This window comes from Dermacentor variabilis, chromosome 7 (genome assembly GCF_050947875.1).
Source record: "Dermacentor variabilis isolate Ectoservices chromosome 7, ASM5094787v1, whole genome shotgun sequence".
In the NCBI taxonomy this organism is placed as follows: domain Eukaryota; kingdom Metazoa; phylum Arthropoda; class Arachnida; order Ixodida; family Ixodidae; genus Dermacentor; species Dermacentor variabilis.
Genome location: NC_134574.1, coordinates 11,604,734 through 11,623,281, shown reverse-complemented (window position 1 = coordinate 11,623,281; position 18,548 = coordinate 11,604,734). Strand labels below are relative to the sequence as shown.

The 18,548-nt window shown below is 46.5% G+C and overlaps 1 protein-coding gene across 1 annotated transcript in view; it reads right to left on the bottom strand.

Annotated features, from left to right (window-relative positions):
* CycB (Cyclin B) overlaps window positions 1–18,548 on the bottom strand; it is a 156,402-nt gene that overhangs the window by 63,313 nt on the left and 74,541 nt on the right. The window contains exon 5 of the mRNA XM_075698242.1: window positions 15,617–15,853. Coding sequence (XP_075554357.1) covers window positions 15,617–15,853 — 237 coding nt within the window. The remainder of the gene's footprint in view (window positions 1–15,616; window positions 15,854–18,548) is intronic.

The window sequence follows — 18,548 nt, the reverse complement described above, 5'->3', positions numbered from 1 at the left end:
ACGGCGCCGGGACTGCGAGATGTTCGGTGAGTAGAAGAAAACGTGCACTGAGACGCATGCCCGCTGCCCGGCTAATGTCAGGACGGTTTGGTCTATGAACTTGTTGATACTAGATACTGGCAAGTTGTCTGGAACGGAAAGGGAGCGGTAAGACGCATATTAAAGAAAGGCATGACATATGGTCATGTTCGTGTTATGAATTAAGGGGGGACGAGGGGATCAGATCGCGAAAATCGCAAAAAAGATCGATTTTTGGCAACGACGCGTTTCGGTATCTGCAATGCCTAATCTACATTGTATCAAAATGGTTTAACTGAAAACGCACTAAGAGTGCCCGAAAAAAATTAATTTATGAGTTCGTAGGGCGAGAAAACAGCTTTAAATCGCGTAAAATCACCGCAGTTCGCGGAGCCCTAACTCGTCTTTCCCGCCACCGAACGCCGCCATCTTGGTATCGTTCGAAAGCTCGAAGTTTCGCCATTCCTATAGTGTACTAGAATAATGTCCTAGTGACACGACCGGAAAGGGGCGCGCGTGCCTCTTTCCGTTGACGCCACCAGGTGTCGCCACTGCGACCTTTTCTAGCAGACCGGCTGCTCTCATATTCGTTGCTTTTGAGGCGGTCCGTGTTATTAAGGGTTCTTTACGGACATGGTTCTTTCTTTATAACAGAACAGGATTGTATTTAACAAAGTATAGTGTAAAGGAAGATTTTGAAGGCCACATCGAGACCATAGTATCGACAATGTCGTCTGCTAGCGTATTCTTGCACAGTCCGGCGCTTTCATTGCGCTCGTCGTATCGCATGTGCCTGCTGGAAATTCACGGAGCTTCTTGTTGCTCATCTACTGCTCGAAAGCCAGTATATCTGGGCCTGCCTTGCTTCTATGGAGCTATATTTACCACTCCATTTAAATCGCGTGCTTATCGCAAATGACAGGAAAAAGTGCGTAGCGACTTCGGCGTTGCGCTGCTAACCCCGAGGGCGTAGGATTAAATAATGGACTCGTTGGCTGCACTTTCATAGCAGGAAAATGCAAACATGTCCGTGTTGCCGGTTATAAAACCCCAGTTGGTCAAAATTATTCATGTGTCCCTCCCCCCCCCCCCCCCGCCCTCTTTACTGCGTGCCCAATAATTAGATCTTAGTGTGTTTTACACATTAAACCCCGGAATGAATTCATTTTTGACTATGCAATTGCGCACATACAAACTCACAATTTTTCCCGAAATTTTAGCTCCTAAGAAATCCGCCGCATCTTCAGCACATACTGTCAGAGTGACGCTCGAAAGAAATCCAGGTTAGTATTTTTTTAATTATTCACAATGAAAATAGCACAGCTATAATGGAACCCTAAAGTGTACCTTCCCTAGACACCGAGCATCAAATCCGATTATAAGTAACTATTACTGTTAAAACACATGACCAAAAAACACCTTGTAGCATGGAGTTCTAGGAACACCAACTGAGCTTAATATATTTTGATGCCTGCAGGGCGTCTTCTTTCATTACACTTCTTCACGCTTTTTGTTAAGAAATGTAGCCTGGTTGTGATGTAGAAAGCAGTGAGTTCTGCTGTGATGGATTTGAAGTGATCAGGGCAGCCAAGTTGATGCTGCAGCCTGGCTTTAACAGCACCTAGCTAAAACATCTAAAACACTGTCTGCGTGCAACTCAAGAAGACTAAAACAAACTATGAAGTCTTTGTCCAAGTTGATCATAAACTTGTATATAGGGGAGGCAGGATATGACAAACCACCATTGTCTTTCATATGACAAACTCTGCAAGCCTCAAATTTCCTGCTGCCCATTTTGTGATCAGTAGTAAGTTCAGGCAGGCTTCACAACCTGTCTTTAAAATGCACTTTCTCGCCACAACCAGCAATATAGAAAATTAGGCGGCTGTCACTGGATGCTGGAGTCCCAAATACCACAGCAGCAGGCTGCAACCTCGAGTTAAAACACGTGAAAGGTCATGAAAGTCACTTTCAGGCATTATTCTTTAGCAGATGATGCGGCTCTCAGAGTCTTGTAGCAAATGGTTCGCAGCGGCAAGGGAGCGTACAACTATGTCTTGGCACAGCCCACCTCTAAAGTACAGTTGAGCAGACACTTCGTCTTCATGCCCACTGAAATGCAGAACTTTCTCATGCAATATCTCGAGCCTTTCTTGCTTTTGTACCTACGTTGTCGCGAAAACTACGGTTGAGTCGTTGCCACAGTTAAAGTGGCACCAGAGCTTGAGGCAACATTCACTACTTGGAGCGAGCTAATTGCGAATGGTTCATTCTCCGCAAACTGTCCGTTTTCATCTTACGCAGTCTCGACCAGGATGTCGCGAAGTGGTTGGCGGAGCTGACAATCTCCCGCGCTCTTTCTTCATTTTGTGCGGTCCGTGCGCTTTACGTGGCTTCGTGCTTACCATCGGTGCACTTTCTACGGCTGGCCTCTCCAACAGGTGCGACAGAAGGGTAGGACGTACAGTCGGCCAGAAGGGTAGGCACCGCGCCAGGCGACAGCTTCCCACGTGGAAATCGCACTTCGGTGCTATTGATGATGCGGACGTAATCACTCCAAATGTATCGAGGCTCAAAGTGGCGCTCACATACCACTGAACATAAAAAATTGTAACAACGCAAAGACATGCAACCACAAAGTAACAAGGACGAGACACAAGCACGGAATTCTTATGTCAAGTATGCACCAACTCGCCCAGAAAGAAGTTTTAATGAAATACCGCTGAAGATTCAGTGAGTTGCTTGTCTGCTGTTCGCAGATTGCGCTCTCCCATTTCTTCCCAAGTTCATTTTCCGTTGGTGCGGCGAACAATGACGCTTTCGGAGCGCCCTGATAATCGCTGTGGCAGCCCGGAGCGTATAAATGGGTGACCGTCTTTCTTTTTGGCATCGAACCTCCTGTGCTGCAGTAGATGCAGGGATACGCCTTCTTTTTTCAAATCATCCAGTGTTTTTCACAAGCATGGCCACGTTGAACGTAACACGGCTCGGAAAACACACGGAGCAAACAGCCGCAGAGCGTGTCTGAGCCGGCTCGACCGCGCGCCAGCAGCTAGAAAAAAAGCACAGCAGCGCCATCGACGGCGGCTACTGGCATTTGCTTCAGCCGGCGCATTGTCCCTCCCTCTTGCTCGCGCCACTAGGACATTATTCTAGTACACTATAGCCATTCCCTTTCTGAATTCTTCGGTCGTCGCCATCTTGTAACAAACACACAAACACAAAAGAAGCGCGGATCTGCTAGAGGCGGTCACACGGGCCCTGCGATGAAAGCGGGCCTCCGATTGGTTGCCGTACTGAAATGCGTCTCGCCATTGGTTGCTGCTGCAGCAGCGGGCAAGCTGGCAACCACAGCGGACCGCAGTTGTCTGCTTTGAAAACCACGCCGGCGTGTTTCTTCGTTTGACACTCGCAGAATTCGGATTTATGAAAGCTCCCAGGTCAGTGATGGGTCGTCGCTCGTTCGAAAAGAACTTTTAAATGAAGCATGCCTTCGGAAAACGGAAGCGCAAGCTTCCTACGGCGAGAAAAAGACGGCGGCCAGCGGGAGAAGCGCAGAACCCGACTGAACACGCGGATAACGTGCCGCGTTATCTTGCACCGTGCGATTCCAGCAGCGAAGCCGACAATCGCCCTGTGACATCGACACTGATAACCAAGCCACCGGAAGACGTGCCAACGGAGACTCTCGCACCTGTGCGTACGGCCGCGCGAGTCAGCAACCGAGATCGCGTTGTTGGAGGCGACGCGGGTCGAAGGTCTCCATCGCCGACAGAGACGGTGTGCGTTTCCGATGCATCGTGCGACAGGGACACGCAGCCTGCGAGTGAGCCCCAACCGTCGACGAGCTACATACTGTATGGTGACTCAAGGCTCACCAGACGAATCGTCGCACGATTCAGACGCGCCTCGAGCCGCGTTTTGTGCCAGCGGTGACTGCAGAAGCGCAGGCATGCAGCGTTCGCGACTCCCTTCGCGCAGTGTCCGCGACTGAGCGGAAGCAGCAATGCCAAGAACAAATTTCGGCCCCTTGTGACTGAGTTAATTATTATGCCTGTTTCCGCGATGAACTCTTTGATCGCTAAAACTCTGTGCCCAAGATGCCAACAGCGTTCTGTGGGTGTACACTGTGATACCAGGCTCGGTCTGGCAGTGAAAATGGTGGTCATGCACAACTCCAGACGGCACAAGAAAAGGATAAAGAACGCCTGAAGAAGGCATCGAAAGCCCACCAAACAATGAGGCAAAGGTGTAAGAAGATGCTTGACAGCAATGATTCAGAATATTACAGCCCTGGTGCTTTTGAATAAATTTGCAGTGCTGTTAAAACTTTGCAGCCAGTTTTCTCAATTGCATTTTTTTTGTCAATCGCCTCGCTCGTGGAAAGCGTAGCACAACAATGGCTGGACAGATTTTGGCCCAGTTTGTTTTGCTGTGATCCACAAGCTGTGCTGTACTTAAAGACAGTCTTGAAATGTTTCTTTATCTTTCCATTTAATTATTTCACAATTACTACATGGCTCCATGCAGTGAAGTACAGTCATGTGCATGTTACGTTGAGCAAAAAATTATGAGCGCTTTAAAAAAATATCGAACAGTGTCTTGATGTAGATTAGACATCTGTGCAAACATACAAAGTATTCCCTGCTCCCTATCATGTTTCGTTACTGTGCCAGGCTTTCCACAAGCAAGGAACTTATAAATTCTTATAAAACAAAAACTAATTAAGATATCCTAATGAAATTTTAGATTTGTCTTTTTATTGCAATGTGCAGTGTGTGTGCCAAATTTCAGCTCTTTCTGTCAAGAAACAAGAAAGTTAATTCTGATCCCCTCCTCCTCCCTTAATGCACTGGATTATAAAAAAGAAGAAGGAAATCGCACGTTGAGAAGACTGATAAACATACAGTGCAACGCAACTTGAGAAATAATATTGAAATGCCCAAGAATTTAGAAGACAAAAAAAGATTGAATCGTCGCGACGGCACATCACAGTCGCCGTAAGCGTCGAAGTCTCTATAAAGAAATTTTTGAACAGTTCTGATAGCGTCCACGCAACAATAGTTGCTAATGTACTGGGAAATGCTCATATGCTGCGGCCTAAAGCTCACGGCACGGTGCGAAAATGCGCTCACAGCGAAAGCAAAACATTGTGCGCGGACATGCATGCAGATTCGCAGTCGGTTGCCGTGAACTCGTGCGATGGCTGCACGCATTGAGGCTTCGTTATGTTATGCGCCATTAGCTTATACAGACCACTCTCTATAAGAACATATATCGCATAGTTTACTCTCAGCGTGTGGCTACCTTTCATGCAAGAAGCCGGTTCGGGAGACTTCATCGCAGCGACCGTGAGTAGTGGCGTTCACTGTACGTATTCGGTAAAGAGATAGCGTGTCTAAACGATTCTGTGCTTTCAGTTTGCCCAAGATTATTATATCGACACTCAAAAACTTCCCTTGTTTTGAGAATACCTACATAACTGTGCAGGAGGGCTGCCGCGTGGTTTTTATTGAGCGCCGTAAGCGAAACCTACTGGGAGCACGCCGCGTGATCCCTCATACTACGCAAGGGAGGTGCTTCCGACAGATGGCGACTCCGTAACTCCTCGCCGCCAATACCCTGACATCACCGATAGCGAAATTCTGCCTGATCGTAACAATTTTCACATACACCGAAATGACCGTACAAAAAGGCGAGGCGGAGGGGTTCTTCTTGCAATAAAAAATACTCTACAATCATACGTAATCAATGCACACTCTAACATAGAAATTATCTGGGTAGCCTGCAAAACCAAGTTTTCCTCTCTGCTCATCAGCAATTGTTACCGACCTCCTGACTGTAGCCATTCATTTGTGAACGAACTGTGCAGTAGCATCACTGAGGCTATCAAGATATGTTGCACCGATGACATTTACATTTTCGGCGACTAATTTTCCTACAGTAGACTGGAACCAGTTGTCTTCCCCCTGCCGCATGTCCACAGAATTTATCTACCTAAGCTTAGATTTTAACTTGTTTCAAATAGTGAAACAACCCACAAGCGGTTCAAATATCCTCCACCTAATCCTTACGACGGCTCCTGAAACAGTAGGTACCCTACTACACATGGCTGGTTTTAGAGATCACGAACTCCTTCAAGTTTCCCTTAACATTCCGCCACCATTCTCTGGCACCGACAGCAAAAAAATTCGCGATTACAGTAAAGCCAACTACAGCAAAATTAACACCAAACTCGAAACCTTCTACACTGACACATTCCTACCATCCTTCGACAGTCGTCCCATCGAAGACAACTGGGTACTTTACAGAGATAAATTGTGTGCGCTAGCAAATCAGTACGTCCCGCTAATAACAGTCAAAAATGATAAATCAAACCCCTGGTTTACAAAATCCCTCCGGCAGCTTAGAAACAAAAAGAAACGTTTATACCGCACAGCTAAATGACATAGCACGCCTTCCGCATGGAAGGCATACAAAGATTTTATGATGACTTACTGTTCCACAGTAGAATCTGCTAAACAAAAATTTTTCTAGTGATTTACCTTCCCTTCTGAAATCTAACTCTAAGAAGTTTTGGAAACTTGTATCCCCCAAACACAATCCGCAACAGATATCTTTGCAAGATGACAATCATGTTTCACTTTCAGATAGTCATTGCACTTCGGCATTTAACACATTCTTTTCATCTGTTTTCACCCGAGAAGACCATTTTGACGTTCCATACGTACCCAATTTTGACTTCCCATATATGGAACCGATCAAAATAACTGCAGAGGGCATAATACTTCTAATTAAAAACCTTAAATTATCCATTTCAGCCGGAATTGACAATAGTAACTCTAAAATTCTTAAGAACACTCTCCGTTTCTGCTAACATTTTATACCACCTTTTCAGGCTATCTTTAGCAACAGGTCAACTTCCCTCCGATTGGAAAATCGGTAAAATAGTGCCAGTGTTTAAAGCCGGTGATAAACATTCTCCCAAAAGCTACCGTTTAATTTCTTTAACTTGCATCTGCTGCAAACTTCTTGAACACATAATCGCTTCTCATGTTTACCGACACTTAGAATCTAACAATTTCTTTTTTACTAACCAATACGGATTCAGGAAAGGTTTCTCTTGCGAAACCCAGCTACTGGAATTAAGTACAGAACTACACTGCAACATGAACAATAACCTCCAGACTGACTATTTTTCTTTATTTCTCTAAAGCCTTTGACCGCGTCGCCCCTTGCCGCCTGATTTCTAAATTATCTGCCCTTCGATTAGACTCGCTAACCTTATCTTGGCTCCGTAACTTCCTTTCACTCCGCCAGCAGTTCACGGTTATTAACAATTTCCAATCCTCCCTTTCTCATGTAACTTCGGGCATACCACAGGGGTGCATCCTCGGCCCCCTATTGTTTTTAATCTACATAAACAACTTCCCAGAAAACGTTTCTTCCTGCATGCAAATCTTCACTGACGATTGCATCATATATCGTCCAATAACCTGTGCCGATGACCACTTAACGCTGCAAAAAGACCTTTACCGCATTAACAACTGGTGTAAAAAATGGCTTATGTCGCTGAATACAGAAAAATGCAAAATAATCTCCTTCATAAGGAAGCGAAACATTTACAACTACTGCTACACCATTAACAACTACCAACTGTCACAGCCATCATCTTAAGTACCTTGGTATTCATTTCACACCCAACCTCTCCTGGTCTCACCATATTACCACCACGTGCACAAAAGCTTCAAAATCTTTAGGATATTTACGTCGAAATTTACATAACTGTCCCACTCAAGTTCACCATCTAGCTTATCAGACCTTCATTCGTCCACAGCTTAAATTCGCCGCATCCATCTGGTCCCCCTACCAAAATTATTTAATTAACATGCTTGAAGCGGTTCAGAATAGGACCGCCCGTTTCATTTCACATAATTATGACAACCATAAAAGCATAACGCAAATTAAGCTCAATCTTTCACTGGAACCCCTTAGTGCTCGTCGTGACATTGCCCTTTTATGCCTTTTTCACAAATACGCATACAGCAACAGACCATTCCCACTCCACCTTGATGCTCCTTCCATCACATGACGTTGGTTGCATAATCACTTAAGTTTCACGCGATTATATGGGTCAACTCACACCTTCAACCCATCTGCTCTTCCTCGCGCCATACATTTGTGGAATGCTCTTCCAGACAACATCACATCCGAACCAGACTACAATAATTTCCGTCAACTCCTGCACTCTTTTCGCAATAAAAACTTGCCACTAGTGTTTCCAATTTTGTTTTACTTCCGGTGCCATGTTCTGTATACAACCCATGTATTTATTTGTTATTTTAACAGCTTTAAGACCAAAGACATCAGTCATTTTTTGTACCACTGCACGCGTTTTTTTTTCAGTATCCCACTTTGTGCCCGACTGCATTTCTTATACAGTCAACGGCTGAATTTTCGGGCGCCCAAATTTTCGCACATGCCTGATATTTCGGACGTCTTCACGGCACCGCCACGAGCCCCATAGAATCAATGTATAAGGATATCTGAAGTTTCGGACGCTCGAACCCCCCGCCGTCCAATTTTCCGGACTTTTTGACGCGACGGAAGGTGGAAGGTCCTTTGGCTCCTCGTGCAGCGCCCTTGCGAAGGAAATCGACTTGCAACCAAAGCATATCACCACTTTGAACCACAACTAGCCGAATCTAGTCACCACACACCAATTTGGTCTGGCCACGCTGGCTATGGTCATCGCCATAGAGTTTCTCACTATAACACCTAGAGGGAAATCTGGCGCCACCGTCTATGGGAGTTTCTTAAGGGGGCACCGTGCCGTCATGGGAATGACGGTATATGTGTCTGCGAGGCTCGTGTTGGCTGGTGTTGTTAGAGGCTTCGTCTGAAACGTGGATATGGCTACGCAAATAACGCGTTCTCAAAGTAAGATCTTCATAAAATGTTTCCATTCACGCATATTACATCTTTACTCACGCACAATGCATGACCAAGCGAAGAAAAGCAAGAACAGACGACCAACTGTTTCAAAGCGAGCGCGAACCTTGTCGTCTGTCCTCCAACTTTAGCGGCCCGCTGATACTTTTTACGTAACATGTAGTCGTACACACAATAACAAGTTCTCATAGTTAAACAAAACATGTTTTCGCGTAATAATAAAGCTAAAACAGCTTTTCACGTGCTGTTCTAGTAGAAAATGAATCATTGTGAGAGACGGAACGGTACTTGCCAAGCGAGTCTTCAAGGTGTCCTGTCTCTACGAGAACGATGCCAATCCAAATCCACAATATACCGGCATTCCCATGCATACCACAGCGCAGCAGCGCCAGATTTCCCTCTAGGTAATGTAGTGAGAAACTCTATGGTCATCGCCGCAAATGGCCGCACTTCCGCTTCCGGCGGAGTTTCCGGAGCGGCGCTATTTCGTTTCTTTGCGCAGGCCACGTTTTGGCTAGCGTGGTGTGTGGTTGTGCTGTTGTGTCAAGTGTGCTCTGCGACGCTAGGCCTAGGTGCTTTGACGCTCGTCAGCGAACTCCACTGTTCGCAACTTGAAGATTTCGCTTGCCTTCGATGGCCCCCACTCCGTCGTCCTCGCCGATGGCATCGAAGCACGGAAAGCAGTACCATACCCACAGAAATAACTTTTGAACAGTTTGACGCTGACAACGAGCTCAACTTCTGCGCAGAACTGACTGACGAGGGAATAGTCCGTCAGGTTGTGGGGGATTCAGAAGACTGATGTTGAAAATGAGGAGCCAATGCCCACGCCGCCTACAAGCGCCGAGTTGACGCGAGCACTGTTGACTTTTTCATCAGTGTACAGTGCTGACATGACCCTTGCTCAGATCGAGGCGAATATGATCGCATGCAACCGGAAAGCCGTCCAAACAACAATCAACAAGTTCTTCAAGCCACTGCAACAATAACACTGGCTGCCCGACGATGCACATGTACATAATAAACCGGCAGTCGGCTGCATACAGAGTTTTTGAACGTCTCTTTTTATAGTACCTTCATTGATGCTTTGGCAGGGTTTCGGAAGATTGGTACTTCGCCCTTTACCTCTAGATCCGATAAAAAAAAAAAAAAAGGTGCGGTTTTTTGCATGCATTCATTTTTTCGGACTGCCTGAATTTTCGGACGTTTTTACGTTCCCTAGAGGGTCCGAAAAATCGGTTGTTGGTTGTTGACTGTAGTGATGAATTTTTTTACTGTCCACGCCATTACTTCCTGCGTTTTTATCATGCCCTACCATTGTGCATCTTTTAAACCCTGCCAACTGTTCATGGGCCTAGATTCCGCATATTTGTCAGTCTATCTTTGGTTGTAATTTCTTTTCTTGTTACTGTTGTGATTGTAATCGGTATACTTTATAGTTCTTGTGTGCAGTTTTGCCATACGTATAATGCCAGCCAATATTTTTTTTTCTTCGTGTTATCCTTTTTCCCGCCCAATCTTGTATTTGCCAACATACCACATTATCATCAATTCCTCTCCTTTGTGTTAAATTGCAATTTGAGCCGTACGTTGTACACTGACATGTTACTTTGTACTTTTTATTACCCCCCTTAATGCCCTGTCAAGGGGCCTGTAAGGTATGTTCAATACATAAATCAATAAATAAATACTTATCCTGATGTGTAGAACCGACGACCAAAAATTTGGACTCCATGGGGAACGAAAATAAGTTCGAACTATTGAACGCCCAAAAGACGGATGTATCCAAAAAAGATCGCTTTTAGTTTTAAGGCCCCTGTGCAAGTGGTCAAGGCGTTACTGCACGTGCTGCACGCGCTTCCACTTACGTGCAACTGCATGTACTTCTGCCAGTTTCGTGTTGTCACTGTACGCCGATGCAACGACTGCAAAGGCTCGAGTCAGATTCACATATGGAAGCCTCCGGAGCACATGACACGTCAGGGTCAGAGTCACTGTTTGACAGTGGGAGAACTTGCTCATTATTTCGTTATCGTTCAGTGTGGTGGCAGGAATCGGCACACCGCAGCCCGGCAAGTTATCAATGATGTCTGCATTTGAGCTTGTGGTAGGTGGCAGTTAGGCTTGTTCAGTTGCAGAGTCCGCTCATTTGGACTGCGAGGGCACCGTTGGTGCGATTTGATATGGCCTATCTATAACTTCCAGAAGAAGACTTCTTGGAGCCAGTAGAGCATTGTCTGGAACACAAACTAAACAAACAAGCACGACATGGCAGAACGCTGTTCTGCAATACAAACCCGAGAAACAGAATGGCAATAGCGGGCCATGCACAAGTGTGCCGGAAAAGGATGTGATGATCGCGATGATACGACCTCGCAATTCAGACAAAGCCTCCAAGATTAGCATTTGCAGTTCTCAGAAGTGTAGAGCGGTGACCAAGGCAACACCTCAGATTACCATCTAGCATGTAATCTCTGAAACCATATTTAAAGGGACACGAAAGGTTAATATGAAATCAACATCGACTGTTGAAATACCACCCCAGAAACCTTGAAACACTTGTTTCATGCAAAGAAGAGACCTTTAAGAGAAAATACGTTCTGAAGCGTCCACGTGCCTCAAGCGCAGTTCAAATCGCCCGCCCTTTGATCGAGGAGTGGCGACGTCATGGTCTCATAGTGACGTTGCACCGTCGGCGAGTAAAACAGTGCCTGCAGTCGGCACTATGGCTTTTCTGTGCAAAAAACAAATGCTCGTCCAGAAACAGAGCCAAGGCAGAGCCACAGCAGCGCGAAAGCGGAACTATGGTGGCTAGCGGAACGGAAAGCGCGCAACGATAAGCTGGTTCTTTATTTTATGACGTCAACTTTGACGCTCGTTGCAATGGACGACCCTGACAACAACACATTGGCTCGCGATGCTGGGCTCGACTTCAGCGATTTAAGCGCTGATGAACGTGACCTGCAGCTGAGGGCTCGCGCTGCCGGCGTCATTGCGTACTACTACGACAGCAACTGTATGTCATGGCTGTACATATTCGCACATTTGTAGCTTTTTCTTCGTGAAAACCAAATGCCGCACTCGCCACCCCGTCTCAGTTCAGTCAGGCAAGACTGACTGAACAGCGCTATGGGAAAGCATTGCTTTGAAAGGCACTCCACACGACTTCAGTAAGTCAGCGTTGAACTTGTAATCCTCTGGACAAAAGTGGAGCGAGCACACTATGCGATTTTTCGGCTCTTTGCCAACACGCTGTGGCAGAGGTACGGCACTTAACCACTCCGAATGGAGAGGTTCACTTGTTGGCACACAGTGATAAGTAACGTAGCATTCGCCGCGCTGCAACTGCCCTTGGCCAAGTTCCGCGGACCGTTCGCACATCCCACGACATCACATGGGCGTGGCGTTCTCGCTGCTTGTTCCAAATTCAAGTTTCGCGAGTCAGCAGAACCAGCGCAGCACGACGCGATGACAAATAAACTGAAACTCCAAAGCGCGCGCGGCGCAGAGTCGAGCGAAAACGAAACCTTTCGACCACCCATACTACCGAAGGGCAACGTGAAAACATTCATCATCATCATCAGCCTGGTTACGCCCACTGCAGGGCAGAGGCCTCTCGCATACTTCTCCAACTACCCCGGTCATGTACCAATTGTGGCCATGTTGTCCCTGCAAACTTCTTAATCTCATCCGCCCACCTAACTTTCTGCCACCCCCTGCTACGCTTCCCTTCCCTTGGAATCCACTCCGCAACCCTTAATGACCATCAGTTATCTTCCCTCCTCATTACATGTCCTGCCCATGCCCATTTCTTTTTCTTGATTTCAACTAAGATGTCATTAACTCGCGTTTGTTCCCTCACCCAATCTGCTCTTTTCTTATCCCTTAACGTTACACCTATCATTCTTCTTTCCATAGCTCGTTGTGTCGTCCTCAATTTGAGTAGAACCCTTTTCGTAAGCCTCCAGGTTTCTGCCCCGTAGGTGAGTACTGGTAAGACACAGCTATTATATACTTTTCTCTTGAGGGATAATGGCAACCTGCTGTTCATGATCTGAGAATGCCTGCCAAACGCCCCCCAGCCCATTCTTATTCTTCCGATTATTTCTGTCTCATGATCCGGATCTGCCGTCACTACCTGCCCTAAGCAGATGTATTCCCTTACCACTTCCAGTGCCTCACTATTTATCGTATACTGCTGTTCTCTTCCGAGACTGTTAACATTACTTTAGTTTTCTGCAGATTAATTTTTAGACCCACTCTTCTGCTTTGCCTCTCCAGAGCAGTGAGCATGCATTGCAATTGGTCCCCCGAGTTACTAAGCAAGGCAATATCAGTGAATCGCAAGTTACTAAGGTATTCTCCATTAACTTTTATCCTCAATTCTTCCCAATCCAGGTCTCTGAATACCTGCTGTAAACGTCAAAACGTTTTTTCTTAAAATCAAAGAGAAGTAGCATTTTCTTCCATCTTATAATCTAATGAAATTATCTTTAATACTAGTAGTTGAGTACTAGTGACATAAATTATGATGAGGAGTGCCTTTGTCATTGGGCTAGTACCGGAATGTCGCTGGGGGGTCTCAAATCGTGTCATTATTTACCTCTATTTGTCATTATTTTTTGTCATTATTATTACTATAGCTCTGTTCGCGATTATATTGATGCCTTAGACGTTCTAGAGCATTGCTTTATCATGTTAACTTGACTTCATAGTAACCTTTAGTGTCCCTTTAATGTTTGTCAAGGTTGCCAGAGAAGATAATGGCAGCAGGGTTGGCGTGCACTACAGCCACGGACGGAGTCTGGATAACCGAGTGTAGAGCTGGCACCTGCCCAAAATATTGGTAGTCTGTACTCAATTAGGCCCGTGGGGCTACAGTGCAGTCCACTTATAACAATAGCAAATATAACAATGTATTAGTTATAACAATGAGTCGACTTTAGAGTATCAACTTATGCATTAAGGCTATGAGAAAAAAAAAATTTATATAATGATGTGTTAATCACCGCATATCGAATATAATCATCGAAATTCTGCCTTTTGGGCGGCGTTTTCCATGCAGAATAATTGTTAAATTTGTGTTGCTAATTTCCCCTTAACGAAGACTGGGCAAAAAGTTTGCCTACATGAGCTCACATCTGCTGCCATTACCACACAGCGTGTCCTGCCAGTGCGCCAATTGCGAAAGCCATGGAGAGCATCGCAAGTTGGCACAGCGTCCCACAAAGTGGTGCCAGTTGCTTCGCATCCAGAGAAAAAGAAAAAAAAAGGACAAAGCAAACCGCACCTGTGCTCCCTTTCTACCATCTCCTTCAGCGAGGCGCAGAAATACACCGCGTAAGTAGCGGGTGATGCACCGAGAAAGTGCCAAGTTGTGTCGCTTAGAGCGAAGCCACAAATCTCGCAACACTCAAAGTATGAGCTCCCACAGTCTACCATATCGACGATTCTGAAAACTGCAAGCACGATCATGAAGGCTAGAAGCAGTGATCCTGCCGATCAATGGAAACGGGGGACTGTGTGCCAGGGCAAAACCCACCTTGTGTGAAACCAACATGGTAGCAGCCGCCGACATTAGCGATCTCTGGGAGCACGTCGCTACTGGCGATAAACTAGGTGCTTCGATGTAACAGTTTGAGTGCAGGTAGTGCTGTGACACAGATGGTGGCATGGTACAGCGGAGGCGATGACAGCAGCAGCAGTGACTGCTAGATTGGCAATGGTCCGCCTTTGACACCGACCCCCAACGTTCACGCGAAATGCACTGTCATCGATAGAGTCAGTCACCGATTTCATGCACACTAAATTACAGCAGTCAGTGTTCACGTAGCCGCTAGACGCGATGGGCACCGCAGTTGTGAACTTGAAACTTCCGTGAAAGCAAGTGCAAATTTCTATTTAAGCCTGCTTAACACTTGAGATGCTGCTTAGAGATATAAATCAACATTTCATTTTTTTACAGGCCACTTTCTACAACTACAATTTTTTATCCGAAGTGCCAAATTTGGTGTCTGAGCATTTTTTTTATTTACTGCAGTCCAGATATAGCGCCGATCGGGTGTAACAATCAGATTTTATGTTCTTGATATCGTTATAAGTGGACTGCACTGTATTGGCAGTACCGCGGAGCTGTCCGAATTACCAAGCATGTGCAGATTATCAGTGTCCAATTTATCTGTCGGTGATAGTATATTGCTCACTACCTGTGATCGCTTCTTCCCCAGCTGGCCACTATTACAATGTCTCCGTTTGGTGCAAAATGCACCTTCCTGTATAATCTTTCTCGAACATTCTCACCGATTCTACACCAAAGGTACCTGTCTCATCAGATTGCCTGCACGATGCGAATGGTGGCGTACAATCTGGAACTTACTCTGGAATGTAAGGCGAGTTATGCATAAATAGCAAACATGCTTCACCTGCAAATCGGATTTTGATGACCAATGATCATGCTCTCTGTTATCATTGCGCTTCTTGTGTTACTTTTTCAAGGCACAAGTTCCCACAATAAAAAGTTACGTCAATACCTCATGCCTTTGGCAGTCCCTTATTCTTCCCGGTCACGATAACGTGGCAATATCGAGGCTGTGCTGTGTAGCCATGAATCAGGCCAAATACGCAGGCTGCTTAGATGCAGACGCACCTGTGCTGCCTTGGAGTTTCGGCGCAGGAAGTGCAGGGGCGAGGGTCGCCCCAGGGACCAGTTGAGCGTGCGAAGGATCTGCTGCTCCATGCGCAGCACTTCCTTGCTCTGGTACGCACCGTCGGTGACATAGATCATGTCTCCAAGTGAGGGTGGCATCATCTCCTCAAACTTGCCAGCAACGAAGATTGCCGAAACGCCCAGCAGCTGGAGCTTGGAACGGCTCACACTCTGCTCCTGCGAAACACACCACAGTACGGTCAAACAGAGTGCCAACAGACAGAGTGCCACTTCAACAGTGGTCTGCTGCAAGCTCCAGCACATCATGCCGCGCATTGCACTAGGTATAGTGTGCACCCATTTTTGACGGAACAGTGACAGTCAAATGGACTTGCTGAAGTGCCAAGAAAATCCTATTGCTATAATTGGGTTTCACAAGAAATGTCAAGTGGACGAAGATTTGAACATTTTGTTCAGACAGAAAAAATTACAGTGAAACCCACTTATAAGCATTACCTTACATAAGACTGACTGGATGTAACAATGAGCCCTACAGTAAAATAAAGTGCTTGCTTCAATGTTCCCATGCTGCATTACTCGCTGTAACAAATGTAGCTACTGAGTGTCTGCACCAAAAAGAAAAGGAATCCAGAAAAAAAAAAAAGAAGATATGCAAGCTGCTTCGCGACATCTGCCTTTGTGCTGTGCACGCACCGTCCGTCCCCCTTCCGCCCCTCCGACGTCAGTGAGAGGGTGGAAAGGAGATGGCACACAAGGCTGGCGATGCAACAATGGTGTGTAGTGTGGCATATGTAGCCACTTGCATATTTTTTCCCCCAAGGATTTCGGTACATACCCAGTAGCCAGATTTCACTGTCATAACCGATAATGGGGCATGGGAGCAATGTAGAAAGCAGTTTATTTTACCGTAGAACACATACAAAAGTTGATGGTGCAACGGCTGTTCCCTGTCAGATCCGATATATTCTTAAAGCTGGCATCATTGAGTGTGTTTAACTGTAGTGCATAAGTCCAGTAACTAAAGAGAAACAGAAGTTATCGAAGCCTATAGCTTCTTATTAGAGCTTATGATAGAAGCTACAGTCGAACCTCGATATATCGAAAAGCACGGCGATAGCGAAGTAGTTCGACATAGCCAGAATTCTATATATAATATACCGTACAAAATGCATCAAAAACGTCTGCAAGTCGATCAATGAACTAAGGCGCAATTGGGGGATCGTTTGGAGCACGCATTTGGCTGCATCGCGCGCAATTAGCGTATGCAGTAGCACCAACTTCGTCAGCCGCGCGAAGTCGGGGTGGCCTAAGCCAAACATGCACGATGCAACCAAACACTCGCTCCAAACAACGATCCCCGATCGCGCCCCAATTGTGGCCAATGTAATACGCACTTGAAGCTTCACACAAAGTATTTATTTGGCTGAAATTACTGCAGCTGTGTAGCCTGCTTATTTCCCAATGCTTCAACACGGAGTCCTAAACACAGTCTAAACAATCCACAAGCGATTGGCCGGTGCCCTCTATTGTGCCACAGTAGCGGTGTAGAAGGGCCAAAGCAGCTAAAGCCTCAGTTGAATTCGAGAGTGGGACAGCATCAGCGCTTGTGGGATGAACCTCTGCTGCGTCTTTGTTTGGCCGCTACTTCTGTTGCGATCTCGCAAGTCCGTCAATCGAAGAGTCTTGAAACACTGTCAATAACAAAGTATTAAGTGGCGTCAGCCAAGGCGTCTATGAGTGCGCCCAGTGAGCGCGTGCTGTCACACGCCTTTGTGGATGCAAACGACCAGTCCTCGTGTGGCGCGGCAAGCGCAGAGCGCAGCACCGAGGTAGAGTCAGTGCGGCAAATGCAGTGCATCGTTCACGTTGTCGAACTAGCCACATGTGTATGCTGCTACATTTAAATGGCGCCGTCGGCGTAATCGCTGCAGTCTGGAACGCCCATCATGCCAGCGCTATCTTCGAGAGTGTTGCGGGAAAGCTCACTGCCTGTCAACAGAGCACACAGGGTTTGAGGTGACGTCCGACCTCGTTCAAAATAAAAAAATTAATGCATGCAATTTTACAGGCGACAGAAATTGTTCAATAGATGCAATAATTTGATATATGCGTGTTCGATATATCGAGGTTTGACTATACGATTAAGGTTGCCTCTCATGGCTTATGCAATGGCACGCCTTCATTGGCACCAAGCCAAAATGGATTACCTTAACTCTATCGTTATTGCGCCTATACAAACTATAGGGGGTGGCAATCGGAAAAGGGAGAAGAGAAGAAAGAGGAGAGCGTGCGCTGTGAGGGGCTTGGAAGACTGGCGACAAGGAGGTGGTGCTGGTCCGTAGAGCGGAAGAAAGAAAAGCGTGCCTAGGTGGAGCCAACAGGCAGCCCTGTTATTCCAAGGGACCGGACTGTTCTGGGGATGTCCGCAAACGACGATCCATGGTCGACCTGAGCCTGGTGGATGGAGCCAACTGGCCAGTCAGGAGAGAAGACCCGGGCCTGCTCTACAACCTGGGTCCCACTGACCATTGCGGAGTGCTGCTCCTGGGCCCCGGCCCGACCGATGCTTCATGAAGAGTGCGGCTACCATCCCTACGCCAACTGTTCCTAAGCGCTGATCAAGCACACCCAGCACTATTGACGTCTCCTGGATAATGCAGCTGGGACCTGTTCGTAGACTGCGCTGATTGCGACTGCCAAGGGTCGCGTTGAGGCCAACGCCGACAAGGGACTCTGCGCTTCATCCACGGCCGCATCCTCACCAACTGCCCCATCATCTGGGCTGACAATTTTCTCGGTGAACCCATGTTTATAACATCACTGTGACTATGTTATCACGTCGTTATCGGGTGTAGTAGAGAAACAGCAATTCTACAGCTTTGATTGCACCCTGTTTATATGTTCCTGCCAG